Source organism: Felis catus, chromosome E2 (assembly GCF_018350175.1).
Source record: "Felis catus isolate Fca126 chromosome E2, F.catus_Fca126_mat1.0, whole genome shotgun sequence".
Classification (NCBI taxonomy): Eukaryota; Metazoa; Chordata; class Mammalia; order Carnivora; family Felidae; genus Felis; species Felis catus.
In genome coordinates, this window is record NC_058382.1 from 5,901,220 (window position 1) to 5,916,356 (window position 15,137).

The 15,137-nt window shown below is 40.4% G+C and overlaps 1 protein-coding gene across 7 annotated transcripts in view; it reads left to right on the forward strand.

Moving 5' to 3' along the window:
* LOC102900272 (zinc finger protein 677-like) overlaps positions 1–15,137 on the forward strand; it is a 63,087-nt gene that overhangs the window by 33,198 nt on the left and 14,752 nt on the right. For 2 of the 7 annotated variants that reach the window (XM_045046237.1, XM_045046236.1), the window contains exon 6: positions 3,242–3,278. The exons of 1 other annotated variant lie outside the window; for it this stretch is intronic. In XM_045046237.1, coding sequence (XP_044902172.1) covers positions 3,242–3,278 — 37 coding nt within the window. Of the gene's footprint in view, positions 1–12; positions 775–3,241; positions 4,903–6,048; positions 6,784–15,137 lie in introns of those variants that run through there. 4 more of the 7 variants (XM_045046238.1, XM_045046240.1, XM_045046235.1 and 1 more) reach the window with 4 other exon arrangements.

Sequence of the window (15,137 nt, forward strand, 5' to 3'; positions counted from 1 at the left end):
ATAATGTGTTAGGAGTGAGGACTCCACGTCAGGCTCTCAACCAAGAGGAATCTCACGAGACTGTTGCAAGACCCTCCCATGTGACTGTAGTCATGTTTGGGTAGAAATTTTTTCTTTCGGGACAAACCTAAGTGTATTTTGTGTGAAATACAAAGAAGGGATAAATGATTTCTGATAGGAGTTGTACTATCGTACATTGTAATATTTCCAATTAATTATCACCCTTTTGTGAGATATATGTCTCTGCTCTTTGATATCAAGCTTGGCCACATGACTTAGGCAACCCTTCTTCTTTTTGAGGGGACTGCACGTCCTTCCCAGTTTATAGCCACCTTGACTAATGCAGTGTGAGTAGAATGGCATATTTTAAGTGTAAACAGAAGCTTTCAAAGCTTTGTTTGCTCCTTCTCTCTGGCGCAAGAATAGTTATAACCACATAGACTGAAGTTCTATCCCGAGTCCCAGACTCAAATGACAGAACCAAGCAAGAGGTGACTAATGATAGAAGTGATATGAGGAAGAAATAAATGTTTGTTCTGATGAACCCAAGAGAATTCAGGGATATTTGTTACCATAGAAAACCCTTCTAGAAAGCTGACTGGTACTTTGTGACCTTTTCTTTCCTCCTTACCCATCTTAACTACCCAAAGTCATTGTCCGAGTAATTGTACCACCTTTGAAATCACATTTTTGGTTATTCCCTTCCTATGTTACTACCCTCATATCTGCCATTTTATATTCTCTACTTCCATTAAAATATCCATTTATTTTTAATTTTATTGCTTTAATTTTGTAAGTTTATTTATTTCGTGAGAGAGCTCATGCACGCGTGGGGTAGGGGCAGAGACAGAGAGAGGGAGAGAGAAATTTAAGGGAGCTCCACGCTCTGTTCAACCGGCTCTGCCACACAGGTGCCCCCATTTATTTTAATGTATCTAGAAATACATTGCCCTTTACAATCCAACTACCCTCAGTGGACTATGTGTTCTCAGTTACAACATTTTCAACTGGTTTATCATAATCAAATATTTATAAATAACCTCAAGAACCTTGCCTTCTTCACTGTCCTGCTTCACCTAAGTAAGCCTCAGAACTGCATGAGCTCACTTAGGAGGAGGTTCACACTCCTTGGCAAACACCCAAAGCAAACAAACAAACAAACAAACAAACAAACAAACAAACAAAAAGGAAGAGTCTTTGGCTTAGGTGTTCTGTGGCTAGCCCTTTTCCAAGGACGTGGTCTTCAGTTTCTCCCACTGTGGTGGCGAATTATGAATGTTCTGCTTTCATTTTCATTCACTTCAGGCTACATTCTCATTTCTTTCTCTACGTCTTCTTTGTCCCAGGGTTAGTCACAAGGAGGTCATTGTTTTCCAAGTATTTGTGGATTTTCCAGAGGCTTTTCTATTAGTGATTTCTATCATAATTCCATGGTGGTCATACACATATTTTGTGTGATGTGAATTCTTTTAAAATTTAGCGAGACTAGTTTGATGGGCCAGAATATGGTTTCTCTTGGTAAAGTACTGTGTGCACTTTTAAAGATTGTATTTAATTCCCTGGTTAGGTGGAGCGTTCTTATAAATGAAAAAAATCAGTATTTCTCCTGTGTAGGGAAGAAGTCTGTTTTTTCCCCTAGTGTGTGCTTCTATCCTGTCTCCCTCACTACTCACACAGAAGACTTCACTTCTGACACTTCTGGTCACAAATACGTGGAGGGTTTCCCCCACCAACAAGCAGTCTCCGACACCAGCTGGTTTCCTACCATTCACCTCAACTGCGACACCCTCTCCCTGGATGCCCCTCCACACACTCCAGCCGTCCCGCAAGTCCAGGCTGACTCACATGCTTCTGCAAACTGGTCTAGATCAGAGGTGCCAACAACCCCCTCATTGTCTTTGACTAGCCTGCTAGAGCCCCTCACAGAACTCGGCGAAACACATTTACCAGTTTATTACAGGCTATGATACAGGATACGGATGGACAGTCAGATGAAGAGACACACGGGATGAGGTCTGGGAAGGTCCTCAGTGCAGAAGCTTCTGTCCCCATGGAGTTGGGGTGTGTCACCTCCTGGAGGGGTGGTGTTCGCCAGCCTGAAATCTCTCTGAATCTCCAGCCATTTGGCTTTTGAGGAGACTTCCTCATATATGCATGACCAGTCATTAACTCCATTTCCAGCCCCTGTCCTCTCTCTGGAGGATGAGGGGATAAGGCTCAAAATCACCATCCTTCCAGTGAGCAGCCCCACCCAAAGAGCCCACACAGGAGAGGCCTCATTATAACAAAAGATGCTGCTGTTAGCCTCGTCACTTAGGAAATACAAGGACGTTAGGGGTTCCATGTAGGAGCCAGGAGCAGAGAACAATACATAATTTTTCTTTTATCTCACAGCTCCGTAAATGTCAATTGGGGCAGTTTCCTTGATAGTCATGTTACAGTCGCCGAGGTACTGATTTTGTCTACTTGTTCTATTATGGAGAGAAGGGACATGGAGATCTCTGACTGTCATTGTTGATTGGTCTGTCATTGCATTCCTGTCCGTTTCTGAGGGGTTGTGAAGTTCTGTTGCCACGTGTATGGTTTAGGATTCTCATGTCATTCTGGGGAATGTATCCCTTTATGATTATGAAATAGATTTCATTATCCCTGGTCATAGAATTTGCTCTTTAATTAACTTTGATCTGATATAGCTACTCTATTTTAATAACATTAATAGCATTTATGTTTATCTTTTTTCCATGACTTTACGTTGTGTCTTTAATTTGTGAAGTGATTCTCCTAGGGAATACATTGTTGTCTGTTTTTTAAAAATCCAGTTGACAGGAGCGCCTGGTTGGTTCACATGGTTAGGTGTAAGACTCTTGATTTCAGCTCAGGTGCTCTCACGGTTCCTGAGATCAAGCCCCTTGCTGGGCTCTGTACTGACAGTACAGAGCCTGCTTGAGATTCTTTCTCTCCTTCTTTTCTCTCTCTCGAAATAAATAAAACTAAAAAAAAAAAAAAAAAAATCAGTGACAATTTTTCCTTTTCAATGGGGTTTTTAGACTGTTTCCTTTTACAGATATTACTATATAGTCATATACTATATATATAGTAATATATAGTATTTGCTCTGTTCCCTCTTTTTCTGCCTTTGAAGTAACTCAATTTTTACAGAAGATTTTGTTTTAAATCATTTTTATTCTTTTTCGGATTACTGGTATTACCTATAACTATTTTTTTTATGTGTTTGTTTCAGGGGTTATCCTATACAGCTTACCACAGTCTACCTTCACGTGAGTTTATACTTCTTCATGTAGAGCACCCGACACTTCCTTTCCACATGGACTTCCATTTCTCTGCTTCTGCCCTGTGCTACCATTAGTATGGGTTTCTTTTACACATGCTATACACATATTTACTAGAGTGTTAGTTTATTAAACAGTCCACCATATTTTAAGGAGGCTAAAAAATAGGAAAGATATTGTTTATTTATCCATAGAGTTACTACTTCTAGTGCTCTTAATTCCTTTGTGTAGATCAGGAGTCTGCCACCTACAGAACGTGAGCCAAATACAGCCTAACATCTATTTTTAAGTACAGTGTAACTGGAATGCAGCCAAGTTCATATTTAGGTACTTTTGACCCAGTAAGGACATACTGGAAGAGTGGTAACAGAATCAGTATGGCCTACAAAGAATAAAATATTTAATGTATGTTCCTTGCATAAAAGTTTGCCGACCTCACACATAGAGTCACATTATCATCACATCTGAGTTAGTATAAAACTTGGGATATGAAACATATGAAAAGTCAACTTTCTATAAATACTAGGCACAAGATGGAAGCACAAGTCTCACATCAAAGCATAAGACTAGGAATAATTGGGGGTTAGTAGATCTTGTACTAATGAGGAAACATGAAATATGTGATTTTGTTACTATTCAATTTTTAAGTACAATATCTTATATGTTAAAAATTTGTTTGTTGACGTTGACATTGAAGATATAACTGAGGCGTAAAAGACCCAGCAAATTTTACTTGATTCACATTCTTAAGTAGCAGTATACCCCTGGCTGGCTACAGGGGTAGACAAGACGAAAAGTATGTATCTTAGCAAGTCCTGGGATCAAATCCCTCAGACAGTTTTGACAAATGGTATTTACTATCTTTCCTTTAAGTCCTTGTCCACCCCACCACTATGTTCTCTCAGTAGGGGTAAGGTTGCCATAAAGAAATAGGTCCATGCATTCTCCAAATAGGTCATGGTTTTGGATCTGTTACATATAATCTTAAACACTCTGGGCAGTTTTCTTATTAAAATTTTAAAAATTCTAACTGCAAAGATTCCCAAAATTTAAATGTCTCCAGTGGAAACTTGGTATCACATTTCTCTAAACCACACAACAATTGTGGCTATTCCCAATCCACTGTAAATATGTTCCCATTCTGGCAATTTTCTGCTTGTTTCCTCCACCCACTTGCCCTTCCTCATTGGTATTTGCATGATACGCTTTCAGTGGTTCTGCTCAAAGATGACCTCATCATGTGGGCATTGCCTGAAAACATTGTTTAAATTAGGAAACCCTGTGATCTATCATTGTATATGAACATGTTTATGTTACTTACCAGTATCATATTTTATCTTTACAGACTTAACCTTATAGAATATAAGCTACTTGAAGGCAGGGAATTTTGTGTCCTGCTAATATCAGCGATTAGAATAGTTCCTGACTGGTAGAATGATCGAATGCCTTTTATCTGTACAAAGCAGAAAGTTACTGTAGTGCATAAAAGCTACGAGACTAATAGGTCACATGCTCAAGTAAACATGTAATTCCATTTGTGACACCAAATTCTTTATTCCTGTAACTTTGTACCCTAGTGTTCTGAACATTCCTCATAAATTCTCAAGCTGTATTTTGTTTGGTTCATCTTGTGAGTTTTAGGCAGCACGTGCCAAACAGCTCTAACCCATCTGTGAAGGATGATGCCTTTTGTAGATCTTCTCAGCTACAAAATGTTAAATTCAAGATTCCCTCTCACATGCTCCATTCTACTCTCAATACAAATATTGATCTTATTGGTCAGGTCGGACAGTTCTTATTTGTGAGGGACAGACCTCCTGGAAATCAGTGGCTGAAACAACTAGGTGGTCTATCATTCTCACATAACAGGAAGCCCAGAGATGCAGGTTGGGATGGGACGGGTCCCCTGGGCAGTCCTCTGCCTGCTCCACCTCCCTTAGCACTCAGCACTCTCTCTCCTTACAGCAGGATGGCTGCTGTATGACCAAGAAGAATGAATAGTGAGGGGCAAAGGCCTTTTCATTATTAGGTTTTGTCTTATTCACATGGAAGTAATCCAAGAGGGTTCTTCCTAATTAGCTACACATTTTAGAAGTGCAATTTTGATAAAGATATGGGGGGGGAGCGGTTTGGTCGCTCAGTCAGTTGACTGTCACGACTCTTGATTTTGTCTCAGGCCATGATCTCTGGGTTGTGGGATTGAGCCCCAGGTCAGTTCTACACTGAACATGGAGCCTACTTAAGCTTCTATCCCTCTCCCTCTGCCCCTGTCCCTTACTTGTGTGCACCCTTTCTAAAATTAATTAATTAAAATAAAATAAATATATTGAGGAATTTTCAAATTTCACATTACCACCACCTCAACAACAGAAGGTAAAAGAAAACAATGCTGAAGAAAACATTTCATAGACCAAATTTAAAAATACCCTTTATTAATATTAACTGACAAGGTAGTCAAGGATAACTTTGGGGTCAGACAGATTTTTCGGTGGACTTTGTTCTTTATCCTGAATGTATAATATTGCATGCAACCCATGACCAGTCTGATAATGTGTTCAAAATGAGTCAAAAATTATTAATCCTTAGTGTTTTCTAACTTAGAGATTTATTTCCTATGAAATTTATTGCTTTCATTTTAAGTTAATTTTATTTATCTGAATCAACACATAATTTGCCATGTTTCAATACAGATGTTCCGATTCTAATACCTTTCTTTTAAAGTTTTTAAGAGTTTGTTCGTTTATTTTTTCACCCTCAGTGTGGACCCCAGCGGGGGGCTTGATCCCATGAACCATGAGATCATGACCTCAGCAAAATGAAGAGTTGGATGCTTAACTGACTGAGCCACCCAGGCACTCTCTGATTCTAGTATCTTGGTAGAAAAATGGAATGAGTGATTTTGAGATTCCATTCATTCCATTCTCCCTTAAAGTGAAAGCTCTATAAAAGGCTTGTCGTTGGGAAATATTCTATCACTTCTGAATGTGTTTTAGTAATAGACTAGAACTTAATAGAAAAAGAATTGGGACATCGTCTAAAAATATCTTAGGTAGTTGATCTAAACAGTAATTCACAACCAGTTTCCACAATCATACTGTGCAGTGGGGGCTATTTGTGCATCAGGAACAAAAGGAAGCATGAGGAAGATTGTGGTCTTTCCCAACCAAGTCAGTCAGGAGTAAATTATATTAAAGAGTCTGACTCTACTTTTGATGCCTGACTACTGATACTTGTGAAGCATCATTACAACTTCTTACCATTCTGCCCATCTGGGCAGGAAAAGCTAATAATGACGCCCGAGAGGCCCTTCCCTTGGCAGGAGTCATAAGTTCACAGTGTCAGTGAGTACCATCACCCCCGCCTCACACAGGATGCACCATAACAAAAGTAGTCCCCATTCCCTGCTTTCTCTACCCATTTTCAGAACTTGAGAAGCCTACCCTGCTCTCCCGAGAAAGCATCATTATGTAATAAACATTCTCCTTACACTTCAGTGCATGCAGTCATCATTCTTGACATCTGACATCCTGTTCCAGTGGACTAAGCACAAAGCAAGTGAGCATAAATGTTTTAGAGGGTAAATAAGAGATTTCTAGTTATCAAAATTGCCATTGTGTATGTTCATTCTTCTTTTTTAAATTAATTTATTTATTTTGGAGACAGAGAGAGACAGAGCATAAGCAGGGAAGGGGCAGAGAGAGAGGGAGATGTGGAATCTGAAGCAGGCCCCAGGCTCTGAACTGTCAGCACAGAGCCCGACGCGGGGCTCGAACTCACAGACCGTTAGATGACCTGAGCCGAAGTCAGACGCTCAACTGACTGAGCCACTCAGGTGCCCCGTGTATGTTCATTCTTGAGAGTAAACTCATGAAGACTTAGCTTTTCAAATGACTCCCTGAGCACTCCAGCAAAAATGTAGTTTGCGTTATCTTTATCCTTCTGAAATTTTCTTTTAGTTCCTAATTCTTTTCATATGCCTACTACTTTTCTGTTTTCATTTAATATAACAGTGCAACACATGGGTCTCATTGCCGCACAAAAGGCATGCCAAAATATAATCATATGGTGTATATTTATGAATGGCGAGGCAAGTTGTAGAGGGTGATAGTTTGAAATTGTGTTATTATGGTATTTTCATTATAGCCAGAAAAATCTGGGATATACTGTGGAGTGCATAACTCTCAAACACATTCAGGTTATGAATATGTATTTCCAAAATTGTAGGTTTGAATCTAACATGGAAGAAAATTGTAATGGATGATATTCAACCTGGAGAGTCCAAGAATATGAAATGCCTCAGTGAGCCAGGATGCACCTGGGCTAGTAAAAGGCAGATGGGGGAGGCTGGGTGGCTCAGTAGTTTAAGTGTCCAACTTCGGCTCAGATCATGATCTCATGGTTCGTGGGTTTGAGCCCTGTGTTGGGCTTTGTGCTGACAGCTAGAGCCTGGAGCCTATTTCACATTCTGTGTCTCCCTCTCTCTCTCTGCCCCTTCCCCACTCACACTCCCTCTCTCCCTCTCAAAAACTAAACATTAAAAAAAAAAAAAAGACACATGATTCATTTAGGGTTACACAAAAGCTTACATTTCACTTACTTAGATAAGAGAAACAGGGTATCCTAAATAAAATGATATAAATATGCAATTTCTGTGGCCAAATTTGAAAACTTCACAAGTATAATACTGTTGGTTTTATTTTATTTTTTTTTTTTGCTTTTGTTTTTGAGAGCACAGGTAGGTGAGAGGGGCAGAGAGAGACAGAATCTTAAACAGGCTCCACACTCTGTGGAGGACCTAACACAAAGATTGATCCCACAACCCTGAGCCAAAATTGAGTTGGAATCTCAACATACTGAGCCACCCAGGTACCCCTACTTTGGTTCTTTGTTCTGTTTTGTTGTTTTTTTATTCTGTAATTTACTGTCAAATTGGTTTCTATACAGTACCCAGTGCTCATCCCAACAGGTGCCCTCCTCCTCAATGCCCATCACGCATCCTCCCCTCCCTCCCACTCCCCATCAACCTTCAGTTTATTCTCAGTATTTAAGAGTCTCTTATAGTTTGTTTCTTCCCTCTCTGTGACTTTCTTTTTCCCCTTCCCCTCCACCCTGGTCTTCTGGTAAGTTTCTCAGGCTCCATATATTAGTGAAAACATATGTTATCTATCTTTCTCTGCCTGACTTATTTCACTTAGCATAATACTCTCCAGTTCCATCCACGTTGCTACAAATGGCCAGATTTCATCCTTTCTCTTTGCCAAGTAGGATCCATTGTATATGTAAACCACATCTTCTTTATCCATTCATCAGTTGATGGACATTTAGGCTCTTTCCATAATTTGGCTATTGTTGAAAGTGCTGCTATAAACATTGGGGTACAAGTGCACCTATGCATCAGCACTCCTGTATCCCTTGGGTAAATTCCTAGGAGTGCTATTGCTGGGTCATAGGGTAGATCTATTTTTAATTTTTTGAGGAACTTCCACACTGTTTTCCAGAGCGGCTGCACCAGTTTGCATTTCCACCAACAGTGCAAGAGGGTTCCCATTTCTCCATATCCTCTCCAGCATCCATAGGCTCCTGATTTGTTCATTTTAGCAACTCTTACTGGTGTGAGGTCGTATCTCATTGTGGTTTTGATTTGTATTTCCCTGATGAGGAGTGACGTTGAGCATCTTTTCATGTGCCTCTTGGCCATCTGGATGTCTCCTTTAGAAAAGTGTCTATTCATGTCTTCTGCCCATTTCTTCACTGGATTATTTGTTTTTTGGGTGTGGAGTTTGGTGAGTTCTTTAAAGGTTTTGGATACTAGCCCTTTGTCCAATATGTCATTTGCAAATATCTTTTCCCATTCCATTGGTTGCCTTTTAGTTTTGTGATTGTTTCCTTTGCAGTGCAGAAGCTTTTTATCTTGATGAGGTCCCAGTACTTCATTTTTGCTTTTAATTCCCTTGCCTTTGGAAACGTGTCAAGTAAGAAATTGCTGCGGCTGAGGTCAGAGATGTTTTTTTCCTGCTTCCTCCTCTAGGGTTTTGATGGTTTCCTATCTCACATTCAGGTCCTTTTTCCATTCTGAGTTTCTTTTTGTGTATGGTGTAAGAAAGTGGTCTAGTTTCATTCTGCATGTTGGTGTCCAGTTCTCCCAGCACCATTTGTTAAAGAGACTGTCTTTTTTCCATTGGATATTGTTTCCTGCTTTGTCAAAGATTAGTTGGCCATCCGTTTGTGGGCCTAATTCTGGGGTTTCTATTCTATTCCATTGGTCTATGTGTCTGTTTTTGTGTCAATACCATGCTGTCTTGACGATTATAGCTTTGTAGTAGAGGCTAAAGTCTGGGATTGTGATGCCTCCCGCTTTGGTCTTCTTCTTCAATATTACTTTGGCTATTTGGGGTCTTTTGTGGTTCCATTCAAATTTTAGGATAGCTTGTTCTAGCTTCAAGAAGAATCCTGGTGCAATTTTGATTGGGATTGCGTTGAATGTGTAGATTGCTTTGGGTAGTATTGACATTTTAACAATATTTATTCTTCCAATCCATGAGCACAGAATGTTTTTCCATTTCTTTATACCTTCTTCAATTTCCTTCATCAGCTTTCTATAGTTTTCAGCATACAGATCTTTTCCATCTTTGATTAGGTTTATTCCTAGGTATTTATGATTCTTGGTGCAGTTGTGAATGAGATACATTTCTTTATTTGTCTTTCAGTTGCTTCATTGTTAGTGTATAAAAATGTAGGTGATTTCTGTACATTAATTTTGTATCCTGAGACTTTGCTGAATTCTTGTATCAGTTCTAGCAGACTTTTGGTGGAGTCTGTCAGGTTTTCCATGTGTAGTATCATGTCATCTTCAAAAAGTGAAAGCTTGACTTCATCTCTGCCAATTTTGATTTCATTTGATTTCATTTCTGCCTTTTATTTCATTATGTTGTCTGATTGCTGATGCTAGAACTTCCAACAGTATGTTAAACAATAGTGGTGAGAGTGGACATCCCTATCATGTTCCTGATCTCAAGGGGAACGCTCTCAGGTTTTCCCTGTTGAAGATGATATTAGCTGTGGGCTTTTCATAAATGGCTTTTATGATGTTTAAGTATGTTCCTTCTATCCTGACTTTCTCGAGGGTTTTTATTAAGAAAGGATGCTGAATTTTGTCAAATGATTTTTTTCTGCATTGATTGACAGGATCATGTGGTTCTTATCTTTTATTAATGTGATGTATCACATGGACTGAGGTGAGAATATTGAACCAGCCCTGCAGCATAGGAATGAATCCCACTTGGTCATGGTGAATAATTCTTTTTATATGCTGTTGAATTTGATTTGCTAGTATCTTATTGAGATTTTTTACATCTCAATATTCATCAGGGATATTGGCCTGTAGTTCTCTTTTTTTGCTAGGTCTCTGTCTGGTTTGGGAATCAAAGTAATACTGGCTTCATAGAGTGAGTCTGGAATTTTCCTTCACTTTATATTTTTTGGAACAGCTTGAGAAGGATAGGTATTATCTCTGCTTTAAATTTCTGGGAGAATGCCCCAGGGAAGCCATCTGGTCCTGGACTCTTATTTGTTGGGAGATTTTTGATAACCGATTCAATTTCTTAACTGGTTATGGCTCTGTTCAAATTTTCTATTTCTTCCTGTTTGAGTTTTTGAAGTGTGTGGCTGCTTAGGAATCTGTCCATTTCTTCCAGGTTGTCCAGTTTGTTGGCATATAATTTTTCATAGTATTCCCTGATAATTGCTTGTATTTCTGAGGGATTGGTTGTAATACTTCCATTTTCATTCATGATTTTATCTATTTGGGTCCTCTCTCTCTTCTTTTTGAGAAGCCTGGCTAGAGGTTTATCAATTTTGTTTATTTTTTCAAAGCACCAACTCTTGGTTTCATTGATCTGCTCTACTGTTTTTTTTTTTTAGATTCTATATTGTTTATTTCTGCTCTGATCTTTATTATTTCTCTTCTTCTGCTGGTTTTGGGGTGTCTTTGCTGTTCTGTTTCTAGTTCCTTTAGGTGTGCTGTTAGGTTTTGTATTTGGGATTTTTCTTATTTCTTGAGATAGGCCTGGATTACAATGTATTTTCCCCCTCAGGACTGCCTTTGCTGCATCCCAAAGCATTTGGATTGTTGTATTTTCATTTTCATTTGTTTCCATATGTTTTCAAATTTCTTCTCTAATTGCCTGGTTGACCCATTCATTCTTTAGTAGGGTGTTCTTTAATCTCCATGTTTTTGGAGGTTTTCCAGACTTTTTCCTGTGGTTGATTTAAAGTTTCATAGCATTGTGGTCTGAAAAGTGTGCATGGTATGATCTCAATTCTTTTATACTTATTAAAGGCTGTTTTGTGACCCAGTATGTGATCTATCTTGGAGAATGTTCCATGTGCACTCAAGAAGAAAGTATATTCTGTTGCTTTGGGATGCAGAGTTCTAAATATATCTGTCAATTCCATCTGGTCCAATATATCATTCAGGACACTTGTTTCTTTATTGATTCTCTGTCTAGATGATCTATCCATTACTGTAAGTGGAGTATTAAAGTCTCCTGCAGTTACCACATTCTTATCAATAAGGTCGCTTATGTTTGTGATTAATTGTTTTGTATATTTGGGGGCTCCTGAATTCGGTGCATAGACATTTATAATTGTTAGCTCATTCTGATGGATAGACCCTGTAGTTATATAATGCCCTTCTCCATCTCTTGTTACAGCCTTTAATTTAAAGTCTAGTTTGTCTGATATAAGTATGGCTACTCCAGCTTTCTTTTGACTTCCAGTAGCATGATAGATAGTTCTCCATCCCCTCCCTTTCATTCTGTAGGTGTCCTCAGGTCTAAAATGAGTCTCTTGTAGACAGCAAATAGATGGGTCTTGTTTATCCATTCTGATACCCTGCGTCTTTTGATTGGAGCATTTAGTCCATTTACATTCCATGTTATTATTGAAAGATACGGGCTTAGTCATTTTGATGTCTGTAGGTTTCATGCTTGCAGCGGTGTCTCTGGTACTTTGTGGTCCTTGCAACATTTCACTCACAGAATCCCCCTTAGGATCTCTTGTAGGGCTGGTTTATTGGTGACGAATTCCTTCAGTTTTTGTTTGTTTGAGAAAACCTTTATATCTCCTTCTATTCTAAATGACAGACTTACTGAGTAAAGGATTCTTGGCTGCAAATGTTTCCTGTTCATCACATTGAAGATTTCCTGCCATTCCTTTCTGGCCTGCCAAGTTTCAGTAGATAGGTCTGCTACTACCCTTATGTGTCTGCCTTTGTATGTTAAGGCCCGTTTATCCTTAGCTGCTTTCAGAATTCTGTTTTTCCTTGTATTTTGTCAGTTTCACTATGATATGTCCTGCAGAAGATCGATTCAAGTTACATCTGAAGGGAGTTCTCTGTGCTTCTTGGATTTCAATGCCTGTTTCCTTCCCCAAATCGGGGAAGTTCTCAGCTATGATTTGTTCAAGTACACCTTCAGCCCCTTTCTCTTCTTCTTCTGGAATTCCTATGATACAGTTATTGTTCTGTTTGATTGCATCACTTAGTTCTCTAATTCTCCCCTCATAGTCCTGGATTTTTTCTCTCTCCTTTTCTCAGCTTCCTCTTTTTTCATAATTTTATCTTCTAATTCACCTATTCTCCCCCCTTCCCTTCAATCTGCACTGTGGCCACCTCCATTTTATTTTGCACCTCATTTATAGCATTTTTTTATTCATCATGACTATTTTTTAGTCCCTTGATCTCTGTAGCAATAGATTCTCTGCTGTCCTCTATTATTTTTTTCAAGCCCAGCAGTTAATTTTATGACTATTATTCTAAATTCTTGTTCAGTTATATTTCTTAAATCATTTTTTATCAATTCATTAGCTGGCACTACTTCCTGGAATATCTTTTTAGAATTCTCCCGTTTTGTCATTTTGGCTAGTTTTCTGTCCCTTATGCATTTTAAAAGCTTGGTGTGTGCTCTGCACCTATGAGCACTGCTGTATTAAAGTAGGGTCCTACACTGCCCAGGGCCTGGCCCTTCAGGCGGTGTTTTTTCAGAGGTTGTTACTTGCTGTCTGTTGTGACTTTGGTTATTTTATTGCCCTACTCCTGGAGATATTTTGGACCCTCCACCAGTTGTGCCTTGATTTGTTCCTGGGAGTAGCCCTGTAAAGGAAAACAGATAGACAAACAGGAGACAAAAACACACAAACACACAAACAAAAAACTAAAGACTAAAAACAAAAAACCCCAAAACACCGACTACAAGTAAAGAAGACGGTGGAGGCGGTGCTGATGGAAGAGCACATACAAAGAGAGAAATGACAGGGGGAAGGGGGAGAAAAAATAAACATTGACTAGGCAGAGAGACTAAAAGGCTTAATCACGAGAGAAAGGAAAATAAAGGAGGGGTGGCAAACGAAACGAAGATAAAGTTATTCAGAGAAACTGTTTGGCTTGATTATTCCAGAGAAGGAGAAAGGAGTGTAAAGAAGGAGGTGTAGAACATGTATCAAGACAATGGATTAAATATTAAATATGTCTGTTTAGACAAACCAGTAACCAGAGTAACCAGCCTTCGGGAGGGAAGAGATAAGGAGGAGAAATAGTGGGGGGGGGGGGGGGAGAATATTTCTATATATCCAGAATTGACCTAGAGTGAATACAGGCAATGCTACAGTGCTTGTCAGGAGGAGCTGTCCACAGGGTCTGTGCCGCTCTCGTGGATGTGCAGTTGCCCAGTGAGAAGGGGCGTGGTTTGGTGTAGTCTGGACCCACCTCCCCTATGGGCGGGGGAGTGATCCCTGAGGCCCCGTCTTGGTGGTGGTGGTGGCAGTGGGGAGGAATGGTGATCCCCCAGTCTCTTCCTCAGGGAGCCAGACCCAGTGGACTCTGTTTGAGTCGTCCTCACTGTGCCCCGGGCGCAGATGGGGTGGTCCTTCTCACTCCGCCAACTCCCCTGACCCCACGCTTGGCTAGGATTCAAAGTCCTGCTGTGTGCGCTCTGGCACTGGGGAAGCACCTCTCAGTGCGCGGGGTATGTGGTTCCGTCTGGCTTTGTCTGTGACGCTGCACTTCCGGGAGGACCACCTTCTCCTACTGCGGACTGAGCCGCTGCCCTCGCTACCCCCGCTGTGGCAGACGCAGGCCGACTTTGTCTTTTCTCACACCGCTCCAGGGAGATGGCTGCCTTTTCCTACTGCAGACTGTACCCTCGGCCCAGCCACTGAGCCCCAGGGGTGGCAGACGCAGGCAGGCTTTGTACTATCGCGCAGCCCTCCAGGGAGGGAACCACTTTCTCCAACTGGGGACTGAGCCCATGACCTACCACCGCACCCAGGCCTGGCTCCCCTCCTCCTCAGGTGCACGAATAGGGAGCCGGCCTTAGTCAGTAGAAAGCCCCACAGTTAGAGATCGGATCCCAATTAGTCTCAATCCAAGGTCTTTCTCCTGTCTAGATACGGACCTACACTTCCTTAGCCGCTCTTTCTCTTCCCTTTGTCTCTCCGCAGAAGGGGGTCCTTCCCCTCCACGCCCACGTGGCCTTTTTTTTTTTATCTCCCTCAGTTCACAGTCATTCACTTATCTTTTTTCCAGTTTTCCCATTTTCTTCCTAGTAAATTCAGTCTCTTTTCCTCCCAGGCTCTAGTGTTCAAAGTCCTTTGACTTCTGCACTTCTTTGTTTGAGAGATGCAGGAAGCATGGATCCCCCTACTTCTCCTCCATGTTGGCCCCTCCTCTCTCCCCTACTTTGGTTCTTTTGATTAAAAGGTCCTCTAGACTTTTCAGTTTCCAAAAATAAGACTAATTTTTTACTCATCGATGATATACAACAGCAGTTACCTTTCACAAGAGGGAAAGAC